The following is a 27,290-nucleotide window of genomic DNA, read 5'->3' as shown; positions in this document are numbered from 1 at the left end:
ATTATTGAAATTTCTAATATTTTGAGGAACTTAGAAATCTGTTTTCTGCAATAATACCAGAAAAAAGCTGGCTGGCATTTCTAGCTATTGAAATATATCTTTCAAACATTGAAGTCTGATAAATCTTTAGGTTGTTTGTCTTTTGTTCCCTTGCTTCACACCTATGCAATAAAGGCTGTGATTAAGAGGATTAATGAAAATGTCACCATTTATCACCTGAAAGTTGGGCCTTATTTGATTAATTACATGAAGATGCAAAAATTCTTGCATTATCAATTTAGAACTTGCTGCAAGGTACTGAAACTTCTAGTTCCCAAAATAAAGTTTACAAAGTTTACATATGCTTAGAAGTACATGGTTGACTTTAAAATGATTTTATGGAATTAATTTTCTTAATTCACTATTTTGACTATGTTGGATCTCCATTAACTATTCCTCTACCAGTTCCAATACATCAAGAGTAAGTTATCTGTCTTTAAAGGCCTCCTTCCATCTGCATGCCACCTCTCAATTACTGTTGCCAGGCTTCTTCTATTAGAATTTAAAGCATTTTTACGTTTAAAGCATTTGTACATTTTTCCTGTGCTGCCTTTCATTTTAGAAATAATTGCACACAGCCTCCACAAATGCCATTACCATCTTTAGGCTTCCATTTTTGCATGCTATCTGCTAAGAAACAGAGCAATACCTGCCAACAGAAGGTTTGTAGGCTGTAATCAGTAAGACTGTCAATGCTGTTTATTGACAGCTGTCACATCATCTTGGGAAGCAGGAGGTCAATTTACTGAAGGACTCATGGAGCATTAAGGACAGAAATTAATTCTAGCTGAAATGGGAAAGTAGGAATTTAGTCCTAACTCAGACTTACTGGCATTAAATTTCTGTTTCAGACATTAAAGCTTGATTTTTTAAAAACTGCAGAAAAAAAAATGTCCCTAAATAAAATGAATTGCTGTAATTTTATTTTTTTTTCTTTTTTTTAGTTAGATTGGTACTGTTTGCTGTAGATCTACCTCATAATAGAATTTCTAAAATTAGCAAAGTCAGCAGTTGTATTGCTCAAGTGGATCAGCCAAGGTCTGTGGATTCTGAACTGCAGCGATAAAGAACCTACAAGAAAGGAACCTCTGCCTCCCCTATCTCATGGATGTGCTGTTAAATAAACCCTCCCTGAGCAGTTCAGCTGCACACTGGTCACTCTTGAAAGTGAAAAGGTCAGATAAAAATGGAAGTGTTCAATGGGAATTATGAATAGCACAAACATAGAAATTAGCAAATTTAAGGTGTTTTTTTTCCTCAAAAAAAGCGCATTATTTTAATTAAATAAGAGAAACAAAATAATAACAAATGTGTGTGGTAAGATATGAAAGTTAATTTGTCAAGGATAGATCGATTTTAGCAATTAGCATGGCCATGTCATGAAAATCTACTCCCCATTCATAAATATCCATCATCTTATTTACAAACAATGTCCTCCTACTGCACTGGCAGCTACACTTTAGTCCCAAAATGCTGACCAGTATTCTGCATGCATTTCTCTATATGCTAACAGCTTCCTCTTCTATACTTAGATATATGGTCTTGCAAGCAGAAAAGAACACTTAAGATCTTTTTCCACAGAATCACACTGTAGAACAGAGATTCTGCATCCTGGTGACACCTGCTGTGTACAGTTATGTACATGACTAGTAGTAGTTAAACTGTTAAGCAAAAATAGGGATAATGATATATTCTTCAAGGTCTTAATTGCTTTTTAGACACACATATAGAATACAACAATGAAAGTATATTATGGGGTAAAGAAGAAGTAGCAACAAAAGTGCCAGCAAAAGAATGACAAGCCTTGTATCTTACATCTGGGGATGCAGCTCCTTAGCATTGAGAACTATATGAAACAAAAAACTTCTAAGTAACAGGGTTCATCTTTCTTGTCTTCTGATTATGCTGCTAAGAATGACAGAAGATTCTGCTCTATTCTGCTACACTGGAAGTTAATAAAGATGTTACAGTAATCTGTCAGCTTGACCTCTCCACATGCAGTTGCTGTGGAGTTTTGCCACTGATGGAAGTACTTTTGTTTTTCATTACCTCACTAAAAAACTAACTAGCAGTGAAGTACTAAAATGTTATTTTTATTTAATTTTAATTATCCCACCAAGCTGGGATGAAGACCGAGAAATGGGTGCAGTGCTGAGAATACTCAATTGTCTACCATGGTGTTAAAAAGAACTCAGAATCTCCAATTGTCAGTAGTTTGTGTATGAAGTACTTTAATACATAAAGGAAAATGCATTAATGTGTCACTAAATTCCATTTTACAGTAAGCTGCTATCTGCCAGGAGACTATGAAAGTGTTGCTTTGGATGGCAAGTGTGGGGGTTTTTTTTGCTTTTCAGAGTTCAAGTAGTTCTCTTACCATAATCCTTAGCTCTGATAAAGAACAGTAATGGGAAGGAATGTGGTCCCTATAGACTGGATGTTCAGAGGTTAAAATAACAGCTGTCACTGGCTGCTTGACACGTAGTTGTTTTAGACAAGACTCAGAAAAGCACAAAGTGAGATAATTTTTTAGGCTTTATTGCCTGCGTCTTTCAAAGCTGTGGTGAATTGCTTTCAGAACCCTATTTTTTGGGTCAATGTATTTAATATTTTACATAAAAAGGTGTAAAAAATTACATACAAAACCAGAAAAGTGGCAAAATATGTTATCATTTTTTATATACATGTCGATGGCTGAAGTAGTGAGAATTTTCCCATTGTATCTGAAGTGAAATATTTACTGCTTGTGTAGAAAATGAAAAGCAACTTATTGCAATTCTTTGTTGAAACTGACTTTTGGCAGAGCTGTTTTCCACAAGAGGCAGATTTAGGAAGCTTTAGTTCAAGAGTGAGTCATCCTGTGTTTTCTTGTACCATGCTTTAAGTTACTGTCAATATGGATAAATTTTGATTACCAGATACTTACTAATATTTCCACTGTGCTGCATTTTGCAAGCATTTTGAGCAGTATGTTTAATGCTGAAAGTATTTCATATATACCATATGTAAGTTCTTCCACATTGTTTGCCAAAATGGCATTGCAATTTTAACAGCATAGTTTTTACATCTATATATTTCACAAACCTCAATTTCTTTATAGAAATGCCACCAATTAATCATTTTCTAAATAAAGAAGTTAATTCAAATAAACTCTTACAAGGACACTCTTAACTGAATTTAATGGTGACTAATTTTGAGTTAGCTAAATCCACTTATCTCTGTTTTGTTCCAGGCTCCACCACTGATCCACATAACAGACTTATTCTCCCCTTCTATCTTCTTGTACAGTTTATCTGTCTGATTTGTTTTCCACATCTAGGGACCCAGATATTTCTTAGAGTCTCCTAAGTACTACTGAAACATCAATGAAAGTAATGCTACCTTTGAAGAACTTAATTTCTGTGAAAGATGAGCAGTGCCACGAGTTTGGTTCACATTAGTTCAAACACATTTTCTGGGTCTATCTCTAGTTAAATAGGAAAAATAGAAAAAAATGGAAAAATAGAAATAGAAAAAAACCCTAAGTGTTATTTATGCCTACCTTTAAAATAATAAAGGTGTGATTCCACACACAACAGTTTGATTTTGTTAGAGTGGCAAAAAGCTATGAACTCTCCAGTAAAGGTGATTGAAAGGACTCTCCTTTATCCTATTGTTGTACTCTGCAATCCAGAGAGGGAACCACTCCAGATAAGGGGTCAGGAACCCTACATTAAGCAAAGAGGTCCCGGACCCACATTATAAGCTGTGAAAAAAAGTTCTCCCAAGACATTCAGCACATCAGTTTCATCTTTTTAAAAGCTAGTTTTAGAAGTAGCTGCAGTAACAACAGACAGTGCGTTAAGATTTTTTTTTTCATGAAATAAATTAACATCAAGATTCTGTCAGTATTTCTATAGTCTGTTCCTCTGCAATGTTGTACTTTGTTCCACTAGAAAGTGACAAAACTATTTATATATATATACTTCTAGAGCTCAATATTTTTTTTTCTCCCTTAAATCTTAGCTTAATTTAAATGTTATTTATTTATTTATTTTTAAATAAGAATTTACCTTTAATAGATGTGCTGGATTTTCTGCCTTGGAAATCTTTATATTTACCATCAAACATATGTTCTACATGCCTTTGCTGTTCTGTATCAACACCTGACAACACTGAAGCACTTAAAATAGATGTGATGCCTGTTTCTGTCCATTTTTAAAAACAGATTCAGCCTTAAAAATCCTGATTTGTAAAGCCAGCATTTGGAACAGCCAATATTTGGAACACATCCAAAACTAAAAACAAATACAAACTAAAGAACAAAGGGCAAGAATTAGGCAATAAGCAAACCCCTCAAGTGTATGATCAGAGCAGTAGATCTGAAGTCAGTGTTTTTAGATCAAAATACAGAGAATATGATATATTCCTTACTGAGGGAAGACAGAAAGAGAGTTCATCATTGCCTCCACCTCTCCTATTAAATCTCTCAGTCTCTGCTTGGTACAGTTGACCTTGACACACTGCAGTGGGAGATTTGCATCTATGCCAAAAGAAAAGATAATCACAGGATTCTTCCCTGCTCCCATCAAATTCCTTTTTTAATCTCAAGTTCACCCAGCCTATCACTCCTCTTCTCAGAAAGCACTGCATCTCTTTGATAGATCAGCTCAGAACAGCTTGTCAATTTTCCCAAACAAGAAATTTCTAATTACAGAAGACTTGCTTTTTTCCTTGTGTAGATGTGACATTCCAGTCATTTTTACATATGTTCACAATTACATATTTGTTCTCAATATCAGAATTTGTTTTGGTCTTTGGTAGAAGTGAACCAAAGGCCAGAACAGTATATTCACGAAAACCAGACATGTCTTATGAGAGACTGTAAAGTACAACACCACCCTTAAAACTTGCTATTAGTATTCTGTCAAAATTTTAAATAGTGTTTATATTCAGATCAGAGACAATTTTGAAATTTCCAAGAGGACAAACCTGTTCAAAAATGTTTCCATACAATCAAATATTTCAATTAGATTCGCAAGTTAATTGCAGCATTTTAAATAAAAAGGTATTTCAAAGGAAAATCTAGGTGAGTGAAATCTCAAAGCAGTTAATCTACATTTTTTTTAATATTTTTATCAAAACTGCTGCATTATAATATGGATTCCAAATTAATAATAAGCTTGTTATAACAGAAACATAACTTTGGAAATTTATTTTTACCCAAAGGTCACAGACCAAGACATAATGAATACAGACAGAATCTTAACCCAGATCTGCTTGTGTTTTTCACTGTAGACTATATCCTGGTTTTTCAGTGTCACAAAATCAATATTCAGACTTACAAATACTTTTTGCACTATATGAGCAACATACGGCACTGTAGCCTAGAACAACCTCCATCTGAAGAACATTTAATGTGAATTTTGGTGCTCATAAAAATTTGTGAGCTTCTGAGCATCCATTTAATATGTGGGAAGTGTTCCATACAGTAGCCATAGTGGGCATTTTAATGTTTGGTTTTGGTTTTTTTCTTTTTACTGTGTAACCAGGACTATTTCATTTCCTCTGCATAGCTGAAGATGCTATTAACATTTACAACTAAGAGATTCTGTTTTGGTCAATTATTGTGTAGCTACAATACTGCAAAGATATTAATGAAGGTATCTCAAATATTTTGCCACTGCTTCATCTTTTCAAATACCAGTATGGGCCACAGAGCACCACCTAATTCTACTGGTAAGTGTGGCTAACCTCTCGAGTGTCTGCATTTATAAATAGATGCTACAAGATGTAGGATAGAGAATAGCACAAGGTATTTCATAAACTCAGGAGAGAGGACATGTAAGAAAACAAGGAATGAGATTTCACCTGTAGTTGCTACCCATCATGATCCCAGTTTGAACCATCATGATCCCAGATGTGGTGTGTTTATTGTTTCCATTTCACTGATGTACTTCACTGAATTTATATGCATACCTCTGAATACTGTTATGTCTTAAATAAGTTTTTAAAGGAAAGGTTGTAACTGCCAAATGCTAATTCAAAAGAGAGATATTTGTAAGAGGTAAGTCCTCCAGCTGATTTACAAAGGTCTCTGGGTCATGAGGATAGTGTTTGTTTCTTAAATTACAATATGAGTAGTGAGTCAGTATAGTGGGCAATTTAGCTTAACTCAATTAACATTTCACATTCACAGATGGAAAGAAAGGATGTCCTTTCTCCTGACCTACTGTTTCTATTTGAGAAGTTTTCATTTTCAGTTTAAAATATAAACCGCAGAAAACCTCTTCTGATATTTCAGTTAGCACTTCTAATATCAATATCAAATTCACTGTTGGAGAAAGCTGTGTAAGAAAATGAACCTTTGTTTTTGTAACATTCAACTCAATCTATGGTATTTATATAAAGCACAATAACCTACAGATCAAGCATTCTCGATCCTTCAGAAACAGATGCAAAAAATACACTGAAAAATAGGATACACCTGATTTAAAACTGCTGGAACTCAAGCAAATGCAACATTATGTCTCAAAAAAACAGCATTCATCTCTCAAGGCATAATTCATCTAACCTCACTACAGCTCTCTAGAAATTAAGACACCCAGATTAAACTACTCATTAAGTCAAAGAAGAGACAGGCACTTAATACAAGGAAAAAATATCTTCTCTGGGAAATCTTTATCTTGGGTTGAGAAACTGCATAAATAAATTTTTGATTTGAGCAAAGACAAAAACAATCAAATCTCAGAATACATACCTGACTTTTTCACCTTCCAAGAAAATATAAAACAAGTAAAACAAAAAGTGGTGTGATACTGGTGAGGCAGGCAGTTATTTTTAGTATTGTTAGTATGTGTCCTAATATGAGCAGACAAGTAAATGTTTAAACTGAAAATAACATAAATATCAATAGTTTGGTTTACTTAAAAATGGATTTACATTCTAATCCTGTAACATCAAAATTGTAGCGTATCTATCACTGTTGGACTTGCTGACTAAAATACTAAAATAGATTTTTATGTCACTGGAGATGTGACTACACAGATGGAGAAGTTTCTGTCAAATTTTTCATGCAAATCTATGGAATCAAAGAAATATCATGAAAGAAAAATTAAAGCACTGATGTTTTTTTATCAATATGGCAACAACAGCATCATTTACAACTTGTGAAGTAACAATAACAAAGTGTATAGTAACATTTACAAAGGATGCATTAAGAGTAGGTAATAAAACTGTGCTGATTCAAATTTTGGCTCACTGATGATTTTGAGAATGCAGTATAATATGTTCATTACAGATATTTAGGTAGAACCAGAGGGATTCAAATTTAATTGTTCAGTGAGGTGAATTAATCTCCAAGTTTCTGAAGTGTCGTTCTAATCTGGTTATCACTTTGCACTGATAATGCAATAATGCAGTGATAATGCAGGGACAATGCAAAATGGACTAGTAATGTCTGTGCTGAAAAAAGACCTCACTTTTTTTTTCCCCTTCCTGGATGGTAAGCATGCTGGAATTGAAAACTTTGCTGTATTTTTTTCCTACATCACGAAGGACAGTTGTCTTCTCTTCACAGACAGCTGCTTCATGTCCTTAGAGGGTTTTTCAGCACCATACATCTGGAGCCATCACCCCTCTTAATCATAAACCCATGCTAATGGGCAGCTATTCCTTGCATTTGGGAAACACATTAAACCCCATTAATAATGGATGTATAGGATCACATCTTCTAAACTGAATAATGATTTGGGTATTTCAGCTGACCTGGACTCAGTTCCAAATTCAGTAAATTTATCTGATCTTCAGAGATCACTGGTTCTTTCTGAAAATCAAACTATTTCAGGCTGGCTTAGCTTCAGTATTAAACATCTGAAAAACTAGAATTCTGGGTTTGTATTTTAATTTCAATTTGATTTTGCAGCATGGTCAAAATGAGACACTCTTGTAAATTGGAGAGTAATAACTTGTATAATTCTGTAACTACGTAACCATAAACAGAAACATAAATGCATTACCCTGCTTTTAATTTAGCTGTTTACCAATTTGTCTTGCATTATCTGTAGATCACCCAAGATAAATGAAGTCATCCTCAGCCAATTAGTTTTCCTGAGTAAATTTTCAGGCACAGAGTGAATTCACCTATTTGTCTCATTTTTGCATTACTGCACAGAAAAGCATTAAAAGTTTTTAAAAACTTCAATAAATTAGCAATGCGTTTCTTAGAGGAACTTGAGAAAATATTCCTGCAACACCCATTCTTTCAGTATTCCAGCAGTGTTTCAAACTCCAGTTCAATGAATTCAGGTCAGTCCAACAAAGATTTCACTCCAATTATATTTCCAAATTTCTAAGTGTATCATTTCTAAGAAGTATCATTTACACATAATAAAGAAGTACATCCTTTAGAAATGAATACTGAGTATACAATTTATGAAAGTTAATTTATTCAGCATATACACCAATGTGCTTTAAGCCTGCTAGAGGGTTCATTACTCTAAACTGTGTCATCATTTTCTTTTCAGCATATCATTACACAGGCTATAAACTTTCAAAGTGAGAAAGCTGGCAAACAACTAACACCAATACAGTGTCTCATGTAGTTTAGGTAGTAGTATGCTGAATACTCTGAGCTAATATTCCTTAGAATCAGACATTTCCCGCTGAAACACAAGTTCCCACTGAATACTTTTTGGAAAGGCTTATACTAATTTCTCCAAATAGAATTCCCAACCACCTAATTTCCATGCAAAAATGGAGTATGTTTGCTATTACCCTAGGGAATGTATGTACTCTTTCCTAAAATGCTAGGCTTAATTCCTTTATAATATCTGCCAGCAAAAGAAATGTTTAGAGGTAAGTCACTTATACCATGGATTAAAAAAAAAAGACTAACTCCACCAAACATACCTCCACAAGCCTGCTGGTATGTTCTCGAAATATAGCAGCATATTCTTTTATTTCTTTATCTCTTCCATTTTTAGCAGCTTCAATGAGAACTAGAAGTGGAACAGTGGTATCTAAGAAGGAGTCTGAGATGTGATCTATAATGGCCTTGCGGAGCTGCAAAAGAAAGCATTACATCAGTATCTGCCCACTGGGCTATTATTAAAGCCCACTGTAATTGTTGTCTCTTAGTATTTTGAAACATAAATATATGCTCTGTATTCCTGCATTACTTGAAGGATTATGAGCCTGAAGCTTACTGTGGCTGCAAGTTACTTATTACACAGAAGACTGTAATTAGCTATAGGGATAATTTTAATAACTATGTAAATATGCATGTTCATGTGTTAAAATATGTGTGCATGAGTACAGATGCATACAACACTTAAAAGATGCACTAGTGCTCTTGAAATAAAGGGAGACAAAAAGTCATATTCTTTAATGAGCAGACTACTTAACTCATTCAATACCTAATGCTGCAACAAAGCCTAATGTCTCCTGGGTATTCTCTCTTGAAATTAGGATGACAGGGGAGAAGGGTGTTTCATTTTAGAAAATATAAATGTAATTATGATTGTAGTCTACAGTACATGTTTTCAGAGTTGAAAAATTACCCAAATATTTTCAACCTTGTTGGAAAACCCAATGATACAGTATGATTAACAAAATGGTGGCCTTCGTGATAATGATATCAAAAAGATAACTAATTATGCCACCTGATAATGGGTTAATAGATTAAGAAGAACTATAAATGAGTTTAACATTCAATTTTCTCTATTTAAAATTAATTTTTATTTAAGTTCTTAAATTATTACAGAAGTGTAACATTCTGCTACAAATTCATATTATAATTAGGTTTCACGTAAACTTAGATCACTGGGGCATAACTTCACTTAAGAAGTTATTTTCCATAGCCCAGACTGTAGGACTTTTGCAGCCTTAATGTATTATTTGAAGACCAGTGACTGCAATGACCTTAGTCACATGCATGAGGCATCCAATTTTCAAACCTAATTTTATCTCTCACCACATAATTCTTTGCTGCAGCTTTTTACTGGTTTGCTTGGTTTAATTAACCTTTCACATATAAATTATCATTATTATTTTGTTCTAAGAAATCCTCTACCCTGCAATTAGACAGTGAAACACATCTTAAAAAAAAACAGAACAGCACAAAAAAAAAAAAAAAAAGAAGCTGTGTCTTTGCTGAATACAAACAAGTTTGAAATTATGTTCCTGTTTCAGCTATGTGAGGCAATACGTGAAGCTGAGATTTTCAAAAGACAGCTTGTGTAGCATAAAAGAAATACCACTCAGCACAAAGAAAGGAACACAACAAAAGGAAAAGGTAGTATCTCAAACAGTATCTATTTCTCTTCATCCTAATCATAGGAATAATTTTTTCCAGTACTCAGTAAGTCTCTTTGTTACTCTGACGACCTCTGGAGCAAAATGCTGAAAGCTAAGCAACCACATAGGGAGACACATAAACAGACAAAGAACAGCACCAGTGGTGCTAGCAGGCAACACTAGGGAAATTATTGTGCTATATAAGGTACACAATCAGACAAGAGAAAGCAGAGGGAGGATGATGTCTGACAAATTGTTTTATTTTTAAGGTGCAAGTTCTTATTTTAATCCTGTAGTCTGACTGTTACAGAATTGGAAGCATGGAAAGGTTTTAATTTTATATCAAAGTGCATTAAAAATGACAGCCAAGTTCCTAAAATGAATACCAATAATTTAATTTGAAAAGCCAGAGATTCTTACAAATTCCAGAATATGCTGTTCTTGAGATAGCTACTTTTGCCTTCAAGTCTTGACAGATACAAGCCTTCCTTCAGTTTACTTACTGTAGTCTACAAAGTTGTTTCACAGAGGCCTATGGCATAACCCACAATCCAGTGATGACTGGGTAGCATTTCTATGATGGTTTTGTTTATTGTGTACTACACTGAAGAGATTTCAAAAGCAGAGCTTCACAAGGTTTCATCTTCAAGCCCAATTTTGCAGAGGCAATCCCAGTAATTGACTGAGAGCAGAATATATTGTGCACAAAATAGCCCTGAATCCACTGAGTGCCCAATGTAATATCAGCTGTAGTACACAGTTCTATTCAAAACTAAAAAAAAAAAAAATACTGTAAAATCTGTAAGTGGAGACCAAATAACAATATTCATGTTTCTAGTAAAAGTTCTGAGAGACAGAATAATGTTTGGTCCATGGTTTTAGGATACTGGGATGTAAAAGGGGTGGACTGTGGACTAAGTATTCCAAGGACCCTTTTTTGTTGTATGAGTCCTCACAACTGTAAAGAACTAAAGAGAGTGGTCCAGTGTTCACTTCAAGGTATCTTTTTCAACAACAAATACTAATTCAAGCTTATTTAAAATAAAACAAACCTTTATGTCCAAAGCACATTACTGATATGTTTCTATAGTTAATACATACTTGCATACATACACATGCAGGCTTTGGTCTCTTCACATACATTTATTCAGCCAATATTATTTGTTAGGATTTTTTTCCAGCGTTTTGAAAATTTGTATGTATATATTGTGTGCAATAGTGTCATTATCCCCACTGATTTTTAAATGTAGAAGTAATCTTTATTTTCAATAAACCTGAAAATAGCAACTTGAGAAACCATCCTTCAAGTCTCCTTTTCTATCTTTTCAGTTCCTCAGGTTGCTTACCTGCCTCCGGAGGTCTCTTGTCTTCTTGCACATACTATCTATTGCAACATTCAAGGCATTACTTCTCTCTTTCTTGTCTGCCTGTAATAAACACAACATAAAACACAATGATGGTTACTTGTGATCTCTTAGCAAGCACATTCTTTATATCCTCAGTTCATCAGGGCATTTGGTAAATCACACATGCTGAAGATAATTTTTTTTTATTTAATACTTTTCAGGACCCAGTAGCACAATATTCACAGAATGACAATATGTGATGTTAAGCATAAAATCTGCTGAATCAAAACATACACTTTAGTAGCAGCATGTAAGAACAAAATGGAACACTTTCAATCTTCCGAATTGCTATAGTACTCTTTATATACCCCAGGATTACTTACAGAACAACATCAATATAATAATTATTATTACAACAAACATTATTGATGCCAATCCATTATCACCATCTTCATATGAAAAATCATGTTATCTCTCTCCAACCAGCTGATAAATTGAGATGCCCACACTGCAGTTTGGCAGTGCTTTAATGCACTGCATGATATTACTCCTGTAAAATGGAATGGGTGAGTTTCAAAATGTCCAAGATGTTGCAGTGCAAACATTGTCAATGCAAATGGACAATCTCTTCATTTAACAGCTCATTCATTCTCAGCATCAATAGAAGACTGAGCTCTTGAAATATCTGAGTGGTATTGCAACATTCAGTTTTATACTTTCTAAAAAAATCTTAATTTTTTGTTTCTATCTACAAACAAAGTGCTTATATCATTATTTGCTATTTGAAAGGTGTAGCTTAGACTTTTCTTGTACTCTTCAGCATTTTTTCTATACGTCAGCACAGTAGTTCCCTGTCTACTAGTTGTTTTGAATAATCTTTTCTTTCATGGTAGAGGATAAGCCATAAGAAGAACCAAACTGCCCTATGAACTCTGTGTCTCTAAAGCAATCACTTATTACTCACTGTGTTGGACTGTCCATGTCCAAAGGAAAACAAAAAGCCACAAACAGTGGAAGTATCCTTACACAAAGTACTTAAGTCAGTACACATTAGGCTTCAGGGGAAAGGAAAACAATTAATTTTAACAATCAAGCTTATTTATTCAGGGTGACTCAAATTTTCCAACTGCTTTCTGTTTCTGAAATTGCTTACAGTCACCAAAGGTCTTGGAGAGAGGTCTGAACTTCACCTTGAAACCCTCAAAGAACCCCTAAATGTAGATATTGACTTTCTATTTCATTGTGATATGACCCTTTGTGAAACCAATGCTTGCATAGGAACAGAAATAAATAATGACTCTTCTACTATGTTTCGCAAGATATTCTCAACCCTGACAACAAAACTGATCCCATCTAAGGCACTAGGTAAACAGGAGCAGTAAAAGCATTGTGGATATAACTCAGCTTATTCATATGCAGTTTCAAATTACAAAGATGCAGCTCCACATTGGCACATCTTTTAAAAGCTTTATATTTAGAGCCTAATTTTCTAAGAAGACAGAATCAATGTAAAATATTGGGATTTTTTTCAAGTTCTCTAGTAAGCTGTAATTTTGAAGGTGGCAACTAATGGTACAACTGGCTCTAAGCAAACCTAAATCTTTGAGGCAGCTAATATGAAATAACCCAATTCAGCAAGTGTCATAAAAATATTGAACAGTGAACAAGGAGAAAAATACTTTATTTGCAAATTCTGAACATAATTGTCAATAGTCAATGTCTAGAAAGCAAACTAACTATAATTGAAGTTATTCTTCACCTTGTGTTTCCTCCAAGAATTAAATACTCTGTAAAATGCAGACTACAGAATGTGGACAGGTCCAGATTGTGAGTAACCTAATAACTGCAGGCTCTGATTCTTCCTTGGAGAAATTCAAAACTCAAAAAAACACATTATTATTTGGATGAATTCTTCTTATAAAAATTGTAGTCTTTCCAAATTGTTTAGGCTATTAAAGCCAGGAGGGACACCTGACAACAAAAGTCTACGGTGGCAGTACTCTTAAACACTAATGGCCTCGTGCTGTGCTGTCCAGCTTCTGGAAGGTATTGCCCTTTGGTTCCAAGTACTTTTAAATTCCAAATTAGTCCTTTAAATTAAGTGCATATTCCTCTGCAGACTTCCATCTCAGGTATGGATGTGACAGTTCAAGATCTACAGCCACACCACAGGAACAAAAGGGTCCCAGAAACATCCTGGGACGATGGTGGGAACAACGTAACACTGCATGAAGGCCCAAATCAGCAGTGTCTGAATAACCTCTTCAAAGTTCTTGCCAAAGTGAGGACTCACAGCAGCTATTTCCATACGGATAGCCCCCCTGCCTCTGACCCCTCCTTCCTGAGGAACAAGGAACTAGAACCAGAGGATCTAAACCCTTCTCCTACCAGTGGGCCTTATTCCACCAATCTGCTTGCCAGCAGCCTGAGGTGTGAGCCTCCTCCCTGCCTCTTGCTCCCTGCGCTGCCCCTGATGCTGCCGAGTCTGCACTGCACAGCAACAGAAACTGCTCTGGCATTAGGCCCACTGGACACCCCACTTTTCTTGGAACATCTTAAGTGTGCTATTACCAAACCAAGAAAATCAAGCCTCAGCTGTCTGTCATCTAACAGGGCTTTGTACCCAAACGTATCTGCCTTCCCAGCTCAGTCTAATATTAAGAGCTCTCAAGTAAGTTTTTCTTCTTACTGCCTTTTTGTCTCATTTTAGACTGATAAATTCTTCAGCCCCATTATTGTTCACTCCCACTCCTACAGTTCCCAGCAGAGTAGGAACAAAAATTCTTGTAATCAATAGGCAAAGCCAAAGAAATTTAAATGCTGTTAAGAACATCTTTTACTTCCTTATAGCAATTTGTATAACACTAGAACCTAGGTATATTTACTCCTTATATGCAGAATTGATGGAAACAACATGTTACCCATCAAATCTTCAACTTGCTCCTCCTACGTTCAACTTCCAAATAAAAAGACAAAGATCCCTTGTGGAAGGTCATATCTCTAGTTAAATAAACCAAAACTGTGATCTTCTCCAAAGCTACAGTTCTCAATGGACAAGTTTGTGTCCAAATTGAACACAAAAGGAAGCCAGCTGCTAGCAATTCTGTTTTTCAAATCTGTCTGATGCTTTTAAACAAACTTGAAAAAAATTTCTTAATTCCCCATCCTGGAAGTGGATAGGAATAACTTATTGAGTGCAAATAACCCCATAGAAACAATGGGACTATCTAGATGCATGAACAATTATACTATACATTTTTCTACAGTTTTAGTGGGGCTTTTTGCAGAATCTTTAAGGATTCAGCAGTGCCATCTTATTAACTGCTACTTGAGAAATCTCTTAAATGAACATTTTAGATGTTTTTCAAGGTATCCTCTGAGAAGACAATAAAGGAAGAACTTAGCATTTCTGACTTTTTAAGAATAAAAATTATTTTGAAAAGGCAAAAGCTTCAGGGCTTTTTCATGCAGCATTTCAAAGCATATTTTTACTGTACATGAAAAGCCTGCAAAAGGAAATTAATTTAGAAGTATGTTTATCATCTTTGTTAATATGAGAAACACAAAGAATGAATAAGCTATGAGTATTTTAAGTTTAAAATCACTATATTTACTCAGTAACACAATATCCCTCCTCTAATAAACCATGCCTAGTGCACTTTTTTTAAAGATGTATGACTCATGAAAATCTTCTTCTGTGAAAAACAAATAAGTATATTTAAAAAGGGGTGGAAAAAAGCTGGGGAAAAAAAAACACCAGAACCCCCCAAAAAACTACGAAAAACAAGGGCATGGAAAATCATATGCAACTGAGCAAATAAGAAACCTTTCATGCAGAACTGTTCCTCTTTATAGGTATTTTTTTCTTCTCAACTGCTTCAATACGAGGTTGTCATTTTTTTCCTCTTCAAGCCATCACAGACGGCTCCCTACAGATCTAGTGCTGTGAGATATGAAGTATCTCATAAGAAATGAATTACCCCAAACTCTATCAATATCAACTGGAGTACCAATGGTTCTCCTCACTGGGTAAATTACCTTTTCTCAATCAATATGCAGGAAAATCTTGAATGTAAAGGCTCTCATTAAAACTCTCTTTTAGCATTTAATTATATCTAGGAACTAATACTGCAAAACAAATTTAATTCAAAATAAACAAGCATAAAACAGCTTAACAGTTACCCAGTAACCCACTAATAAAAATAAATAAATAAATAAAAAATAACAAAAACCACCACACATAAATTTTCTGATCCCAGTTAATCATAAATTCTCAGAAGTAATTAGGCATCTGGAATATGCATAATATTGCACGTTCTAATCTGCCCTCCAAAACATCAGTGCCAGGAAAGTGAAAGTGGTGCAGGTAGCCAGAGCCAGAGTATCTCAAAGAACTCTTGAAAGTAACTGTGAGCAGGACAAAGGACAAAAGGAAAAACCTATGCCATTTTCTATTCTTATTGTTTCTTCTGATGTCTCATTGTATCTTGTCTTTTTCACACTGGCAATTATAGAAATTTAATCATAATTAATATAGAAATTTAATCATAACTCTCAGGTGATCCTAAAAATTCCCTATGCTTTTCTACTACTTATTTGGTTAAAAAGCAAATATAATGATCACTTACTATTTCTAATACAAAATCAGCAGCCATGGGTACTTCATATGATAAAGCACAATGGTACTTTGTTTTGGTTTGTATTGCAACTTGAAAACTATTGGAGGAATCAGCAGGAAGTTAAAAAGTTAAAAGTCTTTTTAATCAGACATTTTTTTTAATCAGACATTACAGCTATTCACTGATGATGCAGGAAAGAAAGGCAAATATAACTAGAAATATAGCAATATCCATACTATCAAACTGACAACAAGAAGCACACTTAAGGTGAATCTGCTTTTCACTAAGAAGTAATTTTCTAAGTTCCTAGTACAGAAGTTTTTAATTGAATATCCATCTACCATTCACCAAAGTGTTCTGGCAGCTTTACAGCAGGAAAATAGGAAATTAGTTGGAGAAAAGCTCATCCTGCAGTAGCAGCATAAGACTTTCCTATGATGAACTATCATATGAATTGCTTGGAGATTATATGCTGTTATGAGAGAGAGGAACGGGATGGAGGGGGAAGAACATTCAGAATAAAATACACTACAGTTGCTGAGACAGTCCTCCTCATCCAGATTGTTTAAAGGTCTTAGCTATACTTTAAATCAAATGTTATGGTCTTAAACAGGCATCATAAACAGGGAAAAATGGCCAGTGCTAAATTACTTGAATTCTTCCATACCTGGGGACAGACCGAGTCAGTACAAGTTTCAAAGCGCCGTTTCTGGAGTAAAGCAAAGGCACATCCTGCCTTTTTCCAGACAAAAAAATTCAGCCTTACTGTGGTTTTAGATGTGGTATTTTTATGCACTATATAAACAGATTCCAATAGACTCAAAAAGAATGTAACAGCATTCAAATCTATCTGCATTATAAATATATATGTACACACACAAACATATATTTTAAAAAATAAATCTAGTGATTACAATTACATTTCTGAAAAAAAAGGTCTCCTAGCCACTCCATTCCATTCAGTAACATCACACTTTCTCCTTATATTCCCATTATATCAGAGAGTAACATCAAAAAGGACAGAACAGTAAAACTAAGAAGGCAACTTTTTTTTCTGTTATGAAGTTTGCTACATTGAAATATTTATTATTTATTATTTATTATTTTTATTATTTATAACCTCTATGATCCTATTCACGATCACATATAGAACAGACATATCATGACTTTTCTTTAACTGAAAACAAGCATCCTCTTGTACCACTGGGTAATGAAGATTGATTTCCCTATCTGATATTTCAGCTATGCATATCCCACTTGTAATTCCACTTGTATTATTCTATGGAAAAAAACCAAATAAACCAGCATTTATTTTCACTAACACATAACTCATACTCTATAATATTTCTGTGGAATGAGTTGAAGGAAGCTGTTTGACAAAAAACATGGGTGGAATCATGAAAGAACTTGTCTCCAGTCAAAGAAAACCAGCTTCTTGTCAAAGACTTCTAATCTGGCCAAGTTTCAATATTTCAGCTACCATGAATGTTATGGATTCATTTGTTGGCTTTTTTACTTATAAATAAAAGGTTAAAGGCTGAAACCCCAAATTGCCAAAACATCATTCCATGTACTTACGTATTAAATTTATTAGTAAATCACTTTCTAATCAAGAGCAATTAATTTAACACCATAATGTGATATAATTCATGAATCTAGGAAGCTGGGGGTCACTTAAGAATGCACAGCGAGTGCAAATCCAGCTTTTGGGGAGAGGACTAAGGACTAAGTGGTTTAAACATTTAGTTCTCAAATTCACAAATACATCAGCTAAACACTCCTCATCATTGTGTACATATAATGAACCCAGAGTGTATTCATTCCTTTATACATATTTTCTATACAGAACACTATAAAATAACAGGTAACAACATAAGATATAATAAATAATAATGGATGCAATCTGTTCACTGGGTGAATTCACTCTAGAATAAACCATGCCATTACTTAGAGCAAAACAATGAAATTACTCCAAAGTGTTAGTCCCAGAAAATTGTGACTAAAAGTTTTCAACCTTTAGATGCTATTTTTTAAAAATCACTATTGTTAACTAGAGAAAATCTATTCTACTTCAGATAGTTTCTGCTGTTAGCACTTACAGAGGAAAGAACATGAAAGAGATTGATAAAAGAGCACTTGAATGACCCTTTTACACTGACAACTGCTAGCAAAGAGGCCATTGCATAGCCATTTATTTAGCAGATTGATTTGGACAGTGAAAAAATGGAGCATTACTGCAGCTGTTGGGTTATATCCTCAGTACAAGTTTGAGTATCCTGGGTTTCTGTGCTATAAGAGAGGAAAAAAAGCGATTTGTTAAATGTAGCAGCTAAAAAATGGAGCAAGGGAGGATGTATGTGATGGCATGCAGGGAAGACAACTGAAAATTACAGTCTCCTACAGGGCAGGGATTTGCAGAATTCTGCATGAGATCAAGTAAGTCTGCTATTCAGGGCATATTCTTCTGCAGTCCTATGCAGACATTCTCTGAAGTTTCTTCCTATTTATTTTTAAACAGAAAAAAACCCAATATACCCGTGGAAAAACTGAAGCTCACCACGCAACATTCTTGACATTCTAATGAAGTGTTGAAAGTTCTTTTTCAGCAGGACTTTTAGTTTAAATATTGTAGAGAATTTTTTTCAAATTAAGGTTTCCAAATTTCATGTTTAATTTTTTTAACTATTTATACCCTTATTTAGTAAAAGAATAATTGTACTATAAATTAACCTAAATTTGCCTAAAGCTGTTATCAGCTCCATGAAAAATATAGCAAAAAAAGAAAAGGAAAGAAAATTATCTATATAGAACAGAATCAGTAAAAATGTAACTAAGAATTAATTATGTTGGGTAAAGCCAGAGGCAGAGGGAAGATTCCTTAAAGGTTTAAGAGTTCTTCATGTAGGTTAAAATCCTATGCTGATGCATCATTAATACAGAGTAAGCTTTAACTGACAGGCATCAGGGACCATCAAGTAAAAGGTAATAAAAAGTCCTTGATGTTAGCAGAAAAATTAAGGAGAACTATTAATATATGGCTGGAAGGAGACATAGAGGAAGCATGGTGGCTTGTGGCCACAGAAGGCAAGAGTCACAGAGGCTGTTGAGGTCTGGAGGCCAAGAGGAACATGCCCCATAGAGGTCTGGCCCTTAATTTTAACAGTGGGGTTCACACTTTCAGTGGTGCTCATAGATTCACATATAATGAAGCCATGGGTAATATAAATGCTCTGTAAGAGACAGTGAACAGCTGGCAGTGTGGTGACAGCATTTTGTAATGACCCCAGTTACCTCACTTGAAGTAGAACCGAGGAAGATGTCTGGATATCTGATGGCATGACCTAGTTTCATGGACTGTCACTGCTGAACATAACTATCTTATCAGAAGCAAAAAACCTAATGGATCCAGGCTAGATTTTTAGTGGGGGATAACATATTTTTATCTTACTCGAGTTATGAAGAGATCAATAAAACTCATAAACACGGGGGCCAACAAAAGCTGTCTTGCAAGCAGGCAAGCATTCTGCTTCTTTAATACACTGTGCTTATTTGATATATCTTTATTGGCATAATGCCAGAGATATGGTGGTACACTACCACCATACAGCAGGAAAAAAAAAAAAAGGTGATGAGAAAAGAAGCTAAAAAAATCAGAAAATAATAAAGTTATTTCACTAATACAGTAGTATCACAGAGCTCAAACAATATTTTTTCTTTGCAATTTTATACTCATTCCTTCTCTTTTGAATAAATAAATACATGACTGGAATATAAGGAGTTAACTCTTCTTTCTATAAGTATATGTTACTGAATTATATGTAAATTTTAAAGAAGATTGAGAGAAAAAGGTAAAATGGGATCATTGTAGACATTTTTCACTAGTTGTAATGCACATGTAGATTTAGACAGACACATTTATAGTCAAGAAGTATTCAGGTTGTGTTATAATCATCTATAACAGGGTCTTAAAAGATATGCTGTCTGTTTCCCCAGTCTAAAAGTAGGTCGATAAAACACAACAGATGTGAAGAAGCATCTTGAATCCACCATCTCCCTGATACTTCAAGTTTTGTTGCAATTAATTATATATCTATGCATTTGATGATACACACAGAAGTATTGTTCAAACACATTGCAATATTCACACTTACATATGCAAATATAAATACAGATAAAAACCAGTATGTCAGGCTGTATTTCATTTACTTTATAAAATTGAATCACTTCAAATATCAACTGCTGATGAAATACATAATACATATTACAAAACTTGGTGCTGAAAGTATAACTTCAGTTTGGCTTCATCTCTTATATGCAATAAATAAATTCAAAATACACTTGTTATTTCAAAATACACATCAGTGTAACATGCTTCCAAAATGCCATAGCACACACTGCCTCAATACAAATATGTGTGAAGATTTCCCTTATCAAACTACTTGAATTTACCACAGTGAAGGTACACATTTAAATTCCTCTCTTTCAGGGATATTAAAGTATGCATATGCTGAGTTTTACCTAGAGAGTAACTAGAGTATTTGACCCAATGCAGGCAAAATGCCTCTGTGATCACATGACAGCATTGTATATTAAAAACTAATAAAATAAATGAACATACCACATTAATAGAATCCAAGAAAATACAAGAGCAATTGTACATGAAAAAGTTTAATATCAGATTGTGCTGATGGCATAAGAGAAAATGGATGCTGTAGTAAACTGTATTACATAAAGAGCAAATCTCACGTTATAGAGTATCTGAGTAGAATGTTAATAAGAACAAAATCAAAATGGTAAAAAAAGAGTGGGAAAGCTAAGCAGAAAAGTCCAAGTAAATATTCCAGGCAAGGTTTGTTCTATAACTACGAAAGAAAAATTAAATTATAAATTATGGAAGAGTAGTTTCCTACACACAAGGCATGAGTGAGAAGGGGAGCTGGAACTGAAATGGGTGGCAGAACTGGGGCTTGGTTTTGCTTGTTTTAAGACTATCAAACCCAGGCTCATGATTTCTAATTCTTTTAAGATTTCTGATGCACTTTTTTTAATGCTCATCAATAACAATAGAAAGTTAAATAAACAGGACAGTTTTGCTACACTCAGGAAAGCTCAGGTGGAAAGGCACATGTAGCTGCCACTACAGACATAAACTGGCATAACTAAAATTCACAGAATCACAGAATTGTGGTGCTTGGTTCATCTGTGTTTAGTGCAGGAACCTGGGAGAGAAGAACCAAAATGCTTCCAGAGAATTTTTCTGCTAATCCTGGTTCAGAAAAAAACATGGATCCTCACACATCATCCTATGAAACTATGGCAGTTACAGAAAGCCACAGAGATCCATGTGCCTGTCTGAAGTCAGAAGATGGTGACAAATGGCATGCCCTGATCTCTGCACACTTCTTCTCCTTGGCTAAAGACATTAAGCCTGTGTTAGAGAGCAGGTGGGAACTGCAAGATTTTCCTGCTTTGGGGATTGCCTTGAACCTCCTCAGGGCAACTGCTTGTACCTAATGAGTGATCCAGGACAACAGACAGAGCTTCAGAGCACAGGAGCTATGTCTGATGTGCGCTGCTCTGAGGAGACAATCCAAACCCATTCTAAGAAAAAGGAAAAAGTAACTTTGTGTTGTAAATTACATAGTCAAACAAGATCATTTTACATATTCCATGCTGACTAAGTCCAAACCCAAAAACTGAGAGATGTGTAACGTAACAGTGAATTCATCGTTACTTACCAGTGGCAATCCTAGGGCACTTTCAAGCATCTAAAAAATATGTACTCGAAACCTCTGGATATTTTTATCCATGTTTCAAAAAGCTGTGAGAGGCAAGGAGGTTTCAGTACTTGCAAAAACTTTAAGAAGTGCAGGTTTTGTTTAGAATACACAAGTATATATGTACCCTACCAAAGCTCAGAAAATTATGCTTACAGCCTTTTAGCTTTTTCACTCTCTTTGCAGTAAGCCATCACTACTGAGGTGATAGAAATCATGTACATAGGGGAGATCAAAGAGGATAAATGAAGTACACTGCTAACATTAATATATTTCTCATACAAACAAAGAGATGAAGATGCCATTTTATACAAAATACCTTTAGCTACTCATCACCCTATGTATGAGTTATGGCATTTCCTAAAAATGTTGCACTTTTAATTTAACATTATTAACTGTTTGAACATTACAGTTTGCTAGCAGCTACAAAGTTGTGAAATGTGCAACACAAATAAATGCTATGATTTTAAGAAATGTTATTCTCTAAAAAATTATCCTACCCAATAGTATGAGATACAATTTCAAAAGACAGATACACTTAAATTTTAGCTGTAACTTAGGCCTAAATAAGAACAAGGCAACAAATCTGAGATAATTTGATGCATAAGTTGAAAGAACTGGTAGTTCTTTTGTAGGCAATAAATAAACTGCAGGCGCCTTTTTTTGATAACTCTAACAATGTAAGAAACAGGATGCTAAGAAGCACAAACAATGATTTGCTTTCATTTCCATATATTATTGAAATACCAACGAGTAGTACACTAAGAGACTATAAATTATATATGATGGAAATCAGTTAAGAATTGAAAACCAAGCAACTGGAATTCAACCTACAGAAAAGTCAACCCAGGGTAGAGAATGTCAGGAATTACCAGGTCTTGATAACTTCAAATCTGAGATTGTTTCTTGCAACAGTGCCAGCTCTGAATTTACAAACTACTAATCAGAATTTTAAAAACACATCATCACTTAGAAGCTATTTCCTCATCCACTTCAAGCAAGATCTGAAGAGACATTGCCACAAACCGAAGGCATCGGCCAGTTCTTGAGACTGAGGCATAAAATGAACAGCTGCCCACTTAGGGTTTAAGTTTAGTAACAGAACATTGAGCCTGAACAAGCCAGATGATAGGATCTTGGGATGGCTAACACAAAGAGCTCTGAAAAAGTTATCTATAATTTTCAAAAGGCTTCCCATTGACTTATTAGTCAGCAATGTGGAATTGCAAAGCAGGGCTTCAACAAGCAAGTTTTTCCAAACTTTTGAAAAAGAAACTGAGGTTCAAGAAACAAAATATAAATATGTCTCTACTGTTAGAGGCAGTTCAATAAGCATTCCCTGACTCTCATCAATTCCAACAGATCTTTCACAACATATGGGTCATACTCTTTGCTGCATAATGACACACACTGTTTAAAACAGGTAAATTGCTATAAGACTGATCAAAATTTTAATCCATATTTAAGTGAGAAAAATGTCTGATTCAAAACACTAATTAATAAGCCAGCAAACGTCTTAAATGTTATCTCTGCAAAACATGCACCAAGAGCAGAAACAACATTGGTACTATCTGCGGCCTCAAAGAATTTTAACTTCTGCAAGTTTTTGGACAGTTCACCACAGTTCTAACAACACACCCAAAAAATTTCTTCAATTTTTGAACATGTGCCAGAACAAAAAATTAAACCCTTTCTTTCTCAATTTTTCAAACTGCACCTAAGGCTCAATGATGACAATTTGATTCAGCTGCAAATCAAGAAAGTAGGTTTTGTAAAATACATTTCTGTCTGCAGAGTGCAAGACACTATGCTAAACAATAAAGCTCTCTTTTTTTGACCTTTGAAATATCTAAGCCCCACTTGTAGTTTCACAATATAAAAGCTGTAAGCATATTCACATGCTCCTGTTTAGATTCTGTCCACCTTATTTATAGCTTAAATAAAACTTGGGTAGATCAAAAGCTTTTGAAAACAGCACCTTGTCAGTAAGTAATTACTCAAGCTCTGTAATATGCATCTCTTATGACATGGCCCTACAAGTGCAGTGATGCTTGTTATCTACATCATGTTAGCTAATAATTTCTTGGCAGATCCACAGAGAGACTGAGGTAACTTTCTCAGTATGAGAACGCCGAAGAACAGCTACCCCTAGTGATCAGAGAAATGGGAGCTGAAATTCAGCATCAGACAATCAGACTTAAAGCCCTTTCTAATTTTTCCTAACAAGTCGATCACAGAACAAACAGTGAACAAAGACAACCCCCTCAATGTGTATACACAGATTTGGCAAAATCACTGCAAATAGTTTTACCAGAAACAGATTTCTGAGAAGTTTTGTATCACATTGTTACACCCAGGTGAGAACTCCAGCTTCGAACATGAATGTGCTCCCCATGGAAAGAGTTAAAGTGAAATTTAGATTTCTCTGAGCCCCTGAAACACAGAATGGCTACCAGATCCTTCCCTGGATCTCTAAGAATGCACTCAACAGACTAGCTGAAGTCTTTTTTGAGCACCCTGATCACTAAACCCTTAAGGGAAGGGTCCCACATGGGAGTGGTACCCATTGCAGATGGAGATCAAAAGGTAAGGACCTGGTCTGGGCACCGGGGGAGATGTTCTCAGTAACAGAAATACCCCAAGCCAAACAGTGTAAGAGGAGGTCATAAACCTGATGATAATATTGTGCCTACCGGTCCCGGATCAAACCAAGAAAACCCAGATGCTACCACAGAAGCAGAAAACAACAACAACAAAAACCCCAAAAAAACCCAAAACCAAAAAAAACCCCATGAGAATTCTCAGTGCACGAATGTTATTCATCAAAAAATTAGGAGACACCATAGCAAGCAGCAACCATCCTGATTTGTCTTCCATGAGTGAATACATAGTGTGTAATCAAACTGACTAAGAACTGGCTGTGAGAGCACACTGGATAATTTAGCACAAGCAGCACAGACTATTTGTAGATGTTACTACCTGGAGCTTCTTGAGCACTGTATGTGCTCTTTATTTGGACTACATAATTATACTATACAAATGGGAGTTCATAAATATCAGAGTTTCATTTTAATATGCATAATACACTCTTTATGGACTGAAAAGATGAATGAGGGACCAGGAAAACAATTTTTACGAGAAAGCAAAGAAAAAAAAAACCAACAAAACAGCATAAGGAATATTCATGTGACAGAAATTTTAAAGCAGAGATGAGAGAAAGAAGAGATGAGAGTAAGGAAGAAATCAAAATCTCAGTGAAGGAAAACAAAAGCAGAAATATAATTTTTTTCGATAAAGGAGAAGGCAAAATCACTAGTCCTTGCTTGGAACAGTGTAAGTTGCTGTAATTTTCACTCAACGTCTATACATACATAAATCCTTTTGAACTGGATTTGCCTCAGGACAGTTCTGCTCAGACATTTTCCTTACAGCTTCTCTCTACACACACTCTGGCAGGGGGGTTAGACTCAGTGATCTTTTGAGGTCCCTTCCAACCCCTAACTTTCTGGGATTTCTCATTTTTGTTAAATGCAGATTGTGATTCTATGTCTAAAGTCAGAAATCAGCAAACAAGTTATGATACTCCTGTCCCTTTTGAAATCACTATTTTCACAAACTATTTCTTGTTAGATTAAAACACTATTTTAATTCAGAAAGGGAAAAGAGATAAAGTGTGTTGGCCTTTTAAAAGACAGGGAGACCTATTTTCATCTTTATCACTTGATAGAAAATAACAAATACATTACAAGCATGGTCTGCAATACCTGTTTACCAGCAAGTATTAACTGGGCATATCTTAGCATGAAAATACATAGATGGAGTCAGACATTCAGAAAGTCACTTTGGGTGGTAAACCACTGAAATGAAGAAATATTACTTGTAGTGACAGGGAAATACATCTGCCAGGAAATAACAGCAAGGTCAAGCCACAGAAACAATCTCAAAAAAACCCAAACCAATTAAAATGTAACATTGGAGGTAATTTGGAAGGTAGCACAGGTTAATTCAGAACAGAAGCTGGAAGACAACAGCAAACTGCCAATGAGTGGAACAGTATTAACCACTCTAATGAACAAGTTATTACAGGGCACTCTACTGAGATGTCTGTACATCTGGCCTCTGAAAAGGCCACTCCACAAACATGTGGGATTACCTTCCTTCCATCTGCAGGGCCACAGTCCTTTCTTTCTAAGATTCAGTGCTGCTGTGACAAGAAAGTTTGACTGATGAGTACTACCAAGCCTGACGGACAAAGCATAGTTCCAGTTTGTGTAACAAAGAGACAATGCTATATATTATTAAGACCGAATCAGCTGTCACATTAATCACGTTATTATAATCTTTTTCTAATATTCATCTGATTATTTTATAAACTGAAAATGACTCTCGTTTGTTTAGACACAATCAAATACAATGAGGCCCCTGATGGAAACAGGCACATACAATGAAGGCAATAATAACTAACAGTAATGGAGTACTGGTATAAAACTGTTCTCATCAGCTTTTATTACACAGTACTTAAGGCTGTGAGATTTTCATGAAATGTTCATCTTCAGCCTGTTGTAAAATAGGAGATATAATACTGATCTGAAACCAATGAAGTCTATGCAAGAAAACAGCTTGCACCTCGCAACACCTTTGAAAAACATTTCTTAATTTAAGTACCAAATATCTTACCACTATATCATGAATGAGACCGTACCCTAAGTACTAGGTTGACTCATAAATCCTTATTCTTCAACATCACAGTTGGGTGTTTCTTAACACTGATACATTAAAATGGCTTCACAGGTTACACTAGTAGTGCTTTTATGCCAACTGCTGGGGAAGAACATTTATTTACACAGACATATTGAGCAGGCTCTTTTAGATCCTTGAGAACTTGACTGGAGAATATTGAACTTTAGCAGACAGGCTGCCAAAACGCAGTGGGCCAGACTGGCCTGACCCTAAGGAGAAAATGTGACAGTCATAAAAATAACCTACATGATAATACAATAACAATACTAAAAAGAATATTAGATTCCTATGACAGCAGATGAGGTTGTGATGTGAATAAATTCATCAATAGATATGGTTTCAATATTTTGGTAATACAGGAGTCTCTGAGGGCAAGAGCAAATAGGGATTTGATTTGAAACAATGCCACATGAGAAATGTCAAACTGTCTAATCATATAAAGCATCATGCTTAGATTTAGCTTTCCTGATCAGTGCCTTCTATCTGCTCAATGC

The 27,290-nt window shown here is 35.0% G+C and overlaps 1 protein-coding gene across 4 annotated transcripts in view; it reads right to left on the bottom strand.

Moving 5' to 3' along the window:
• The window catches only part of CTNNA3 (catenin alpha 3), a 395,140-nt gene that overhangs the window by 133,073 nt on the left and 234,777 nt on the right, over positions 1-27,290 (bottom strand). For all 4 annotated transcript variants that reach the window (XM_071749099.1, XM_071749098.1, XM_071749100.1 and 1 more), the window contains exons 8-9: positions 11,661-11,741; positions 8,929-9,081 (exon numbers count right to left, since the gene is read on the bottom strand). In XM_071749099.1, the coding sequence (XP_071605200.1) occupies positions 8,929-9,081; positions 11,661-11,741 (234 nt within the window). The remainder of the gene's footprint in view (positions 1-8,928; positions 9,082-11,660; positions 11,742-27,290) is intronic.

The sequence above is a fragment of the Heliangelus exortis genome, chromosome 7, assembly GCF_036169615.1.
Source record: "Heliangelus exortis chromosome 7, bHelExo1.hap1, whole genome shotgun sequence".
NCBI lineage: Eukaryota > Metazoa > Chordata > Aves > Apodiformes > Trochilidae > Heliangelus > Heliangelus exortis.
This window is presented reverse-complemented; position numbering and strand designations above follow the sequence as displayed.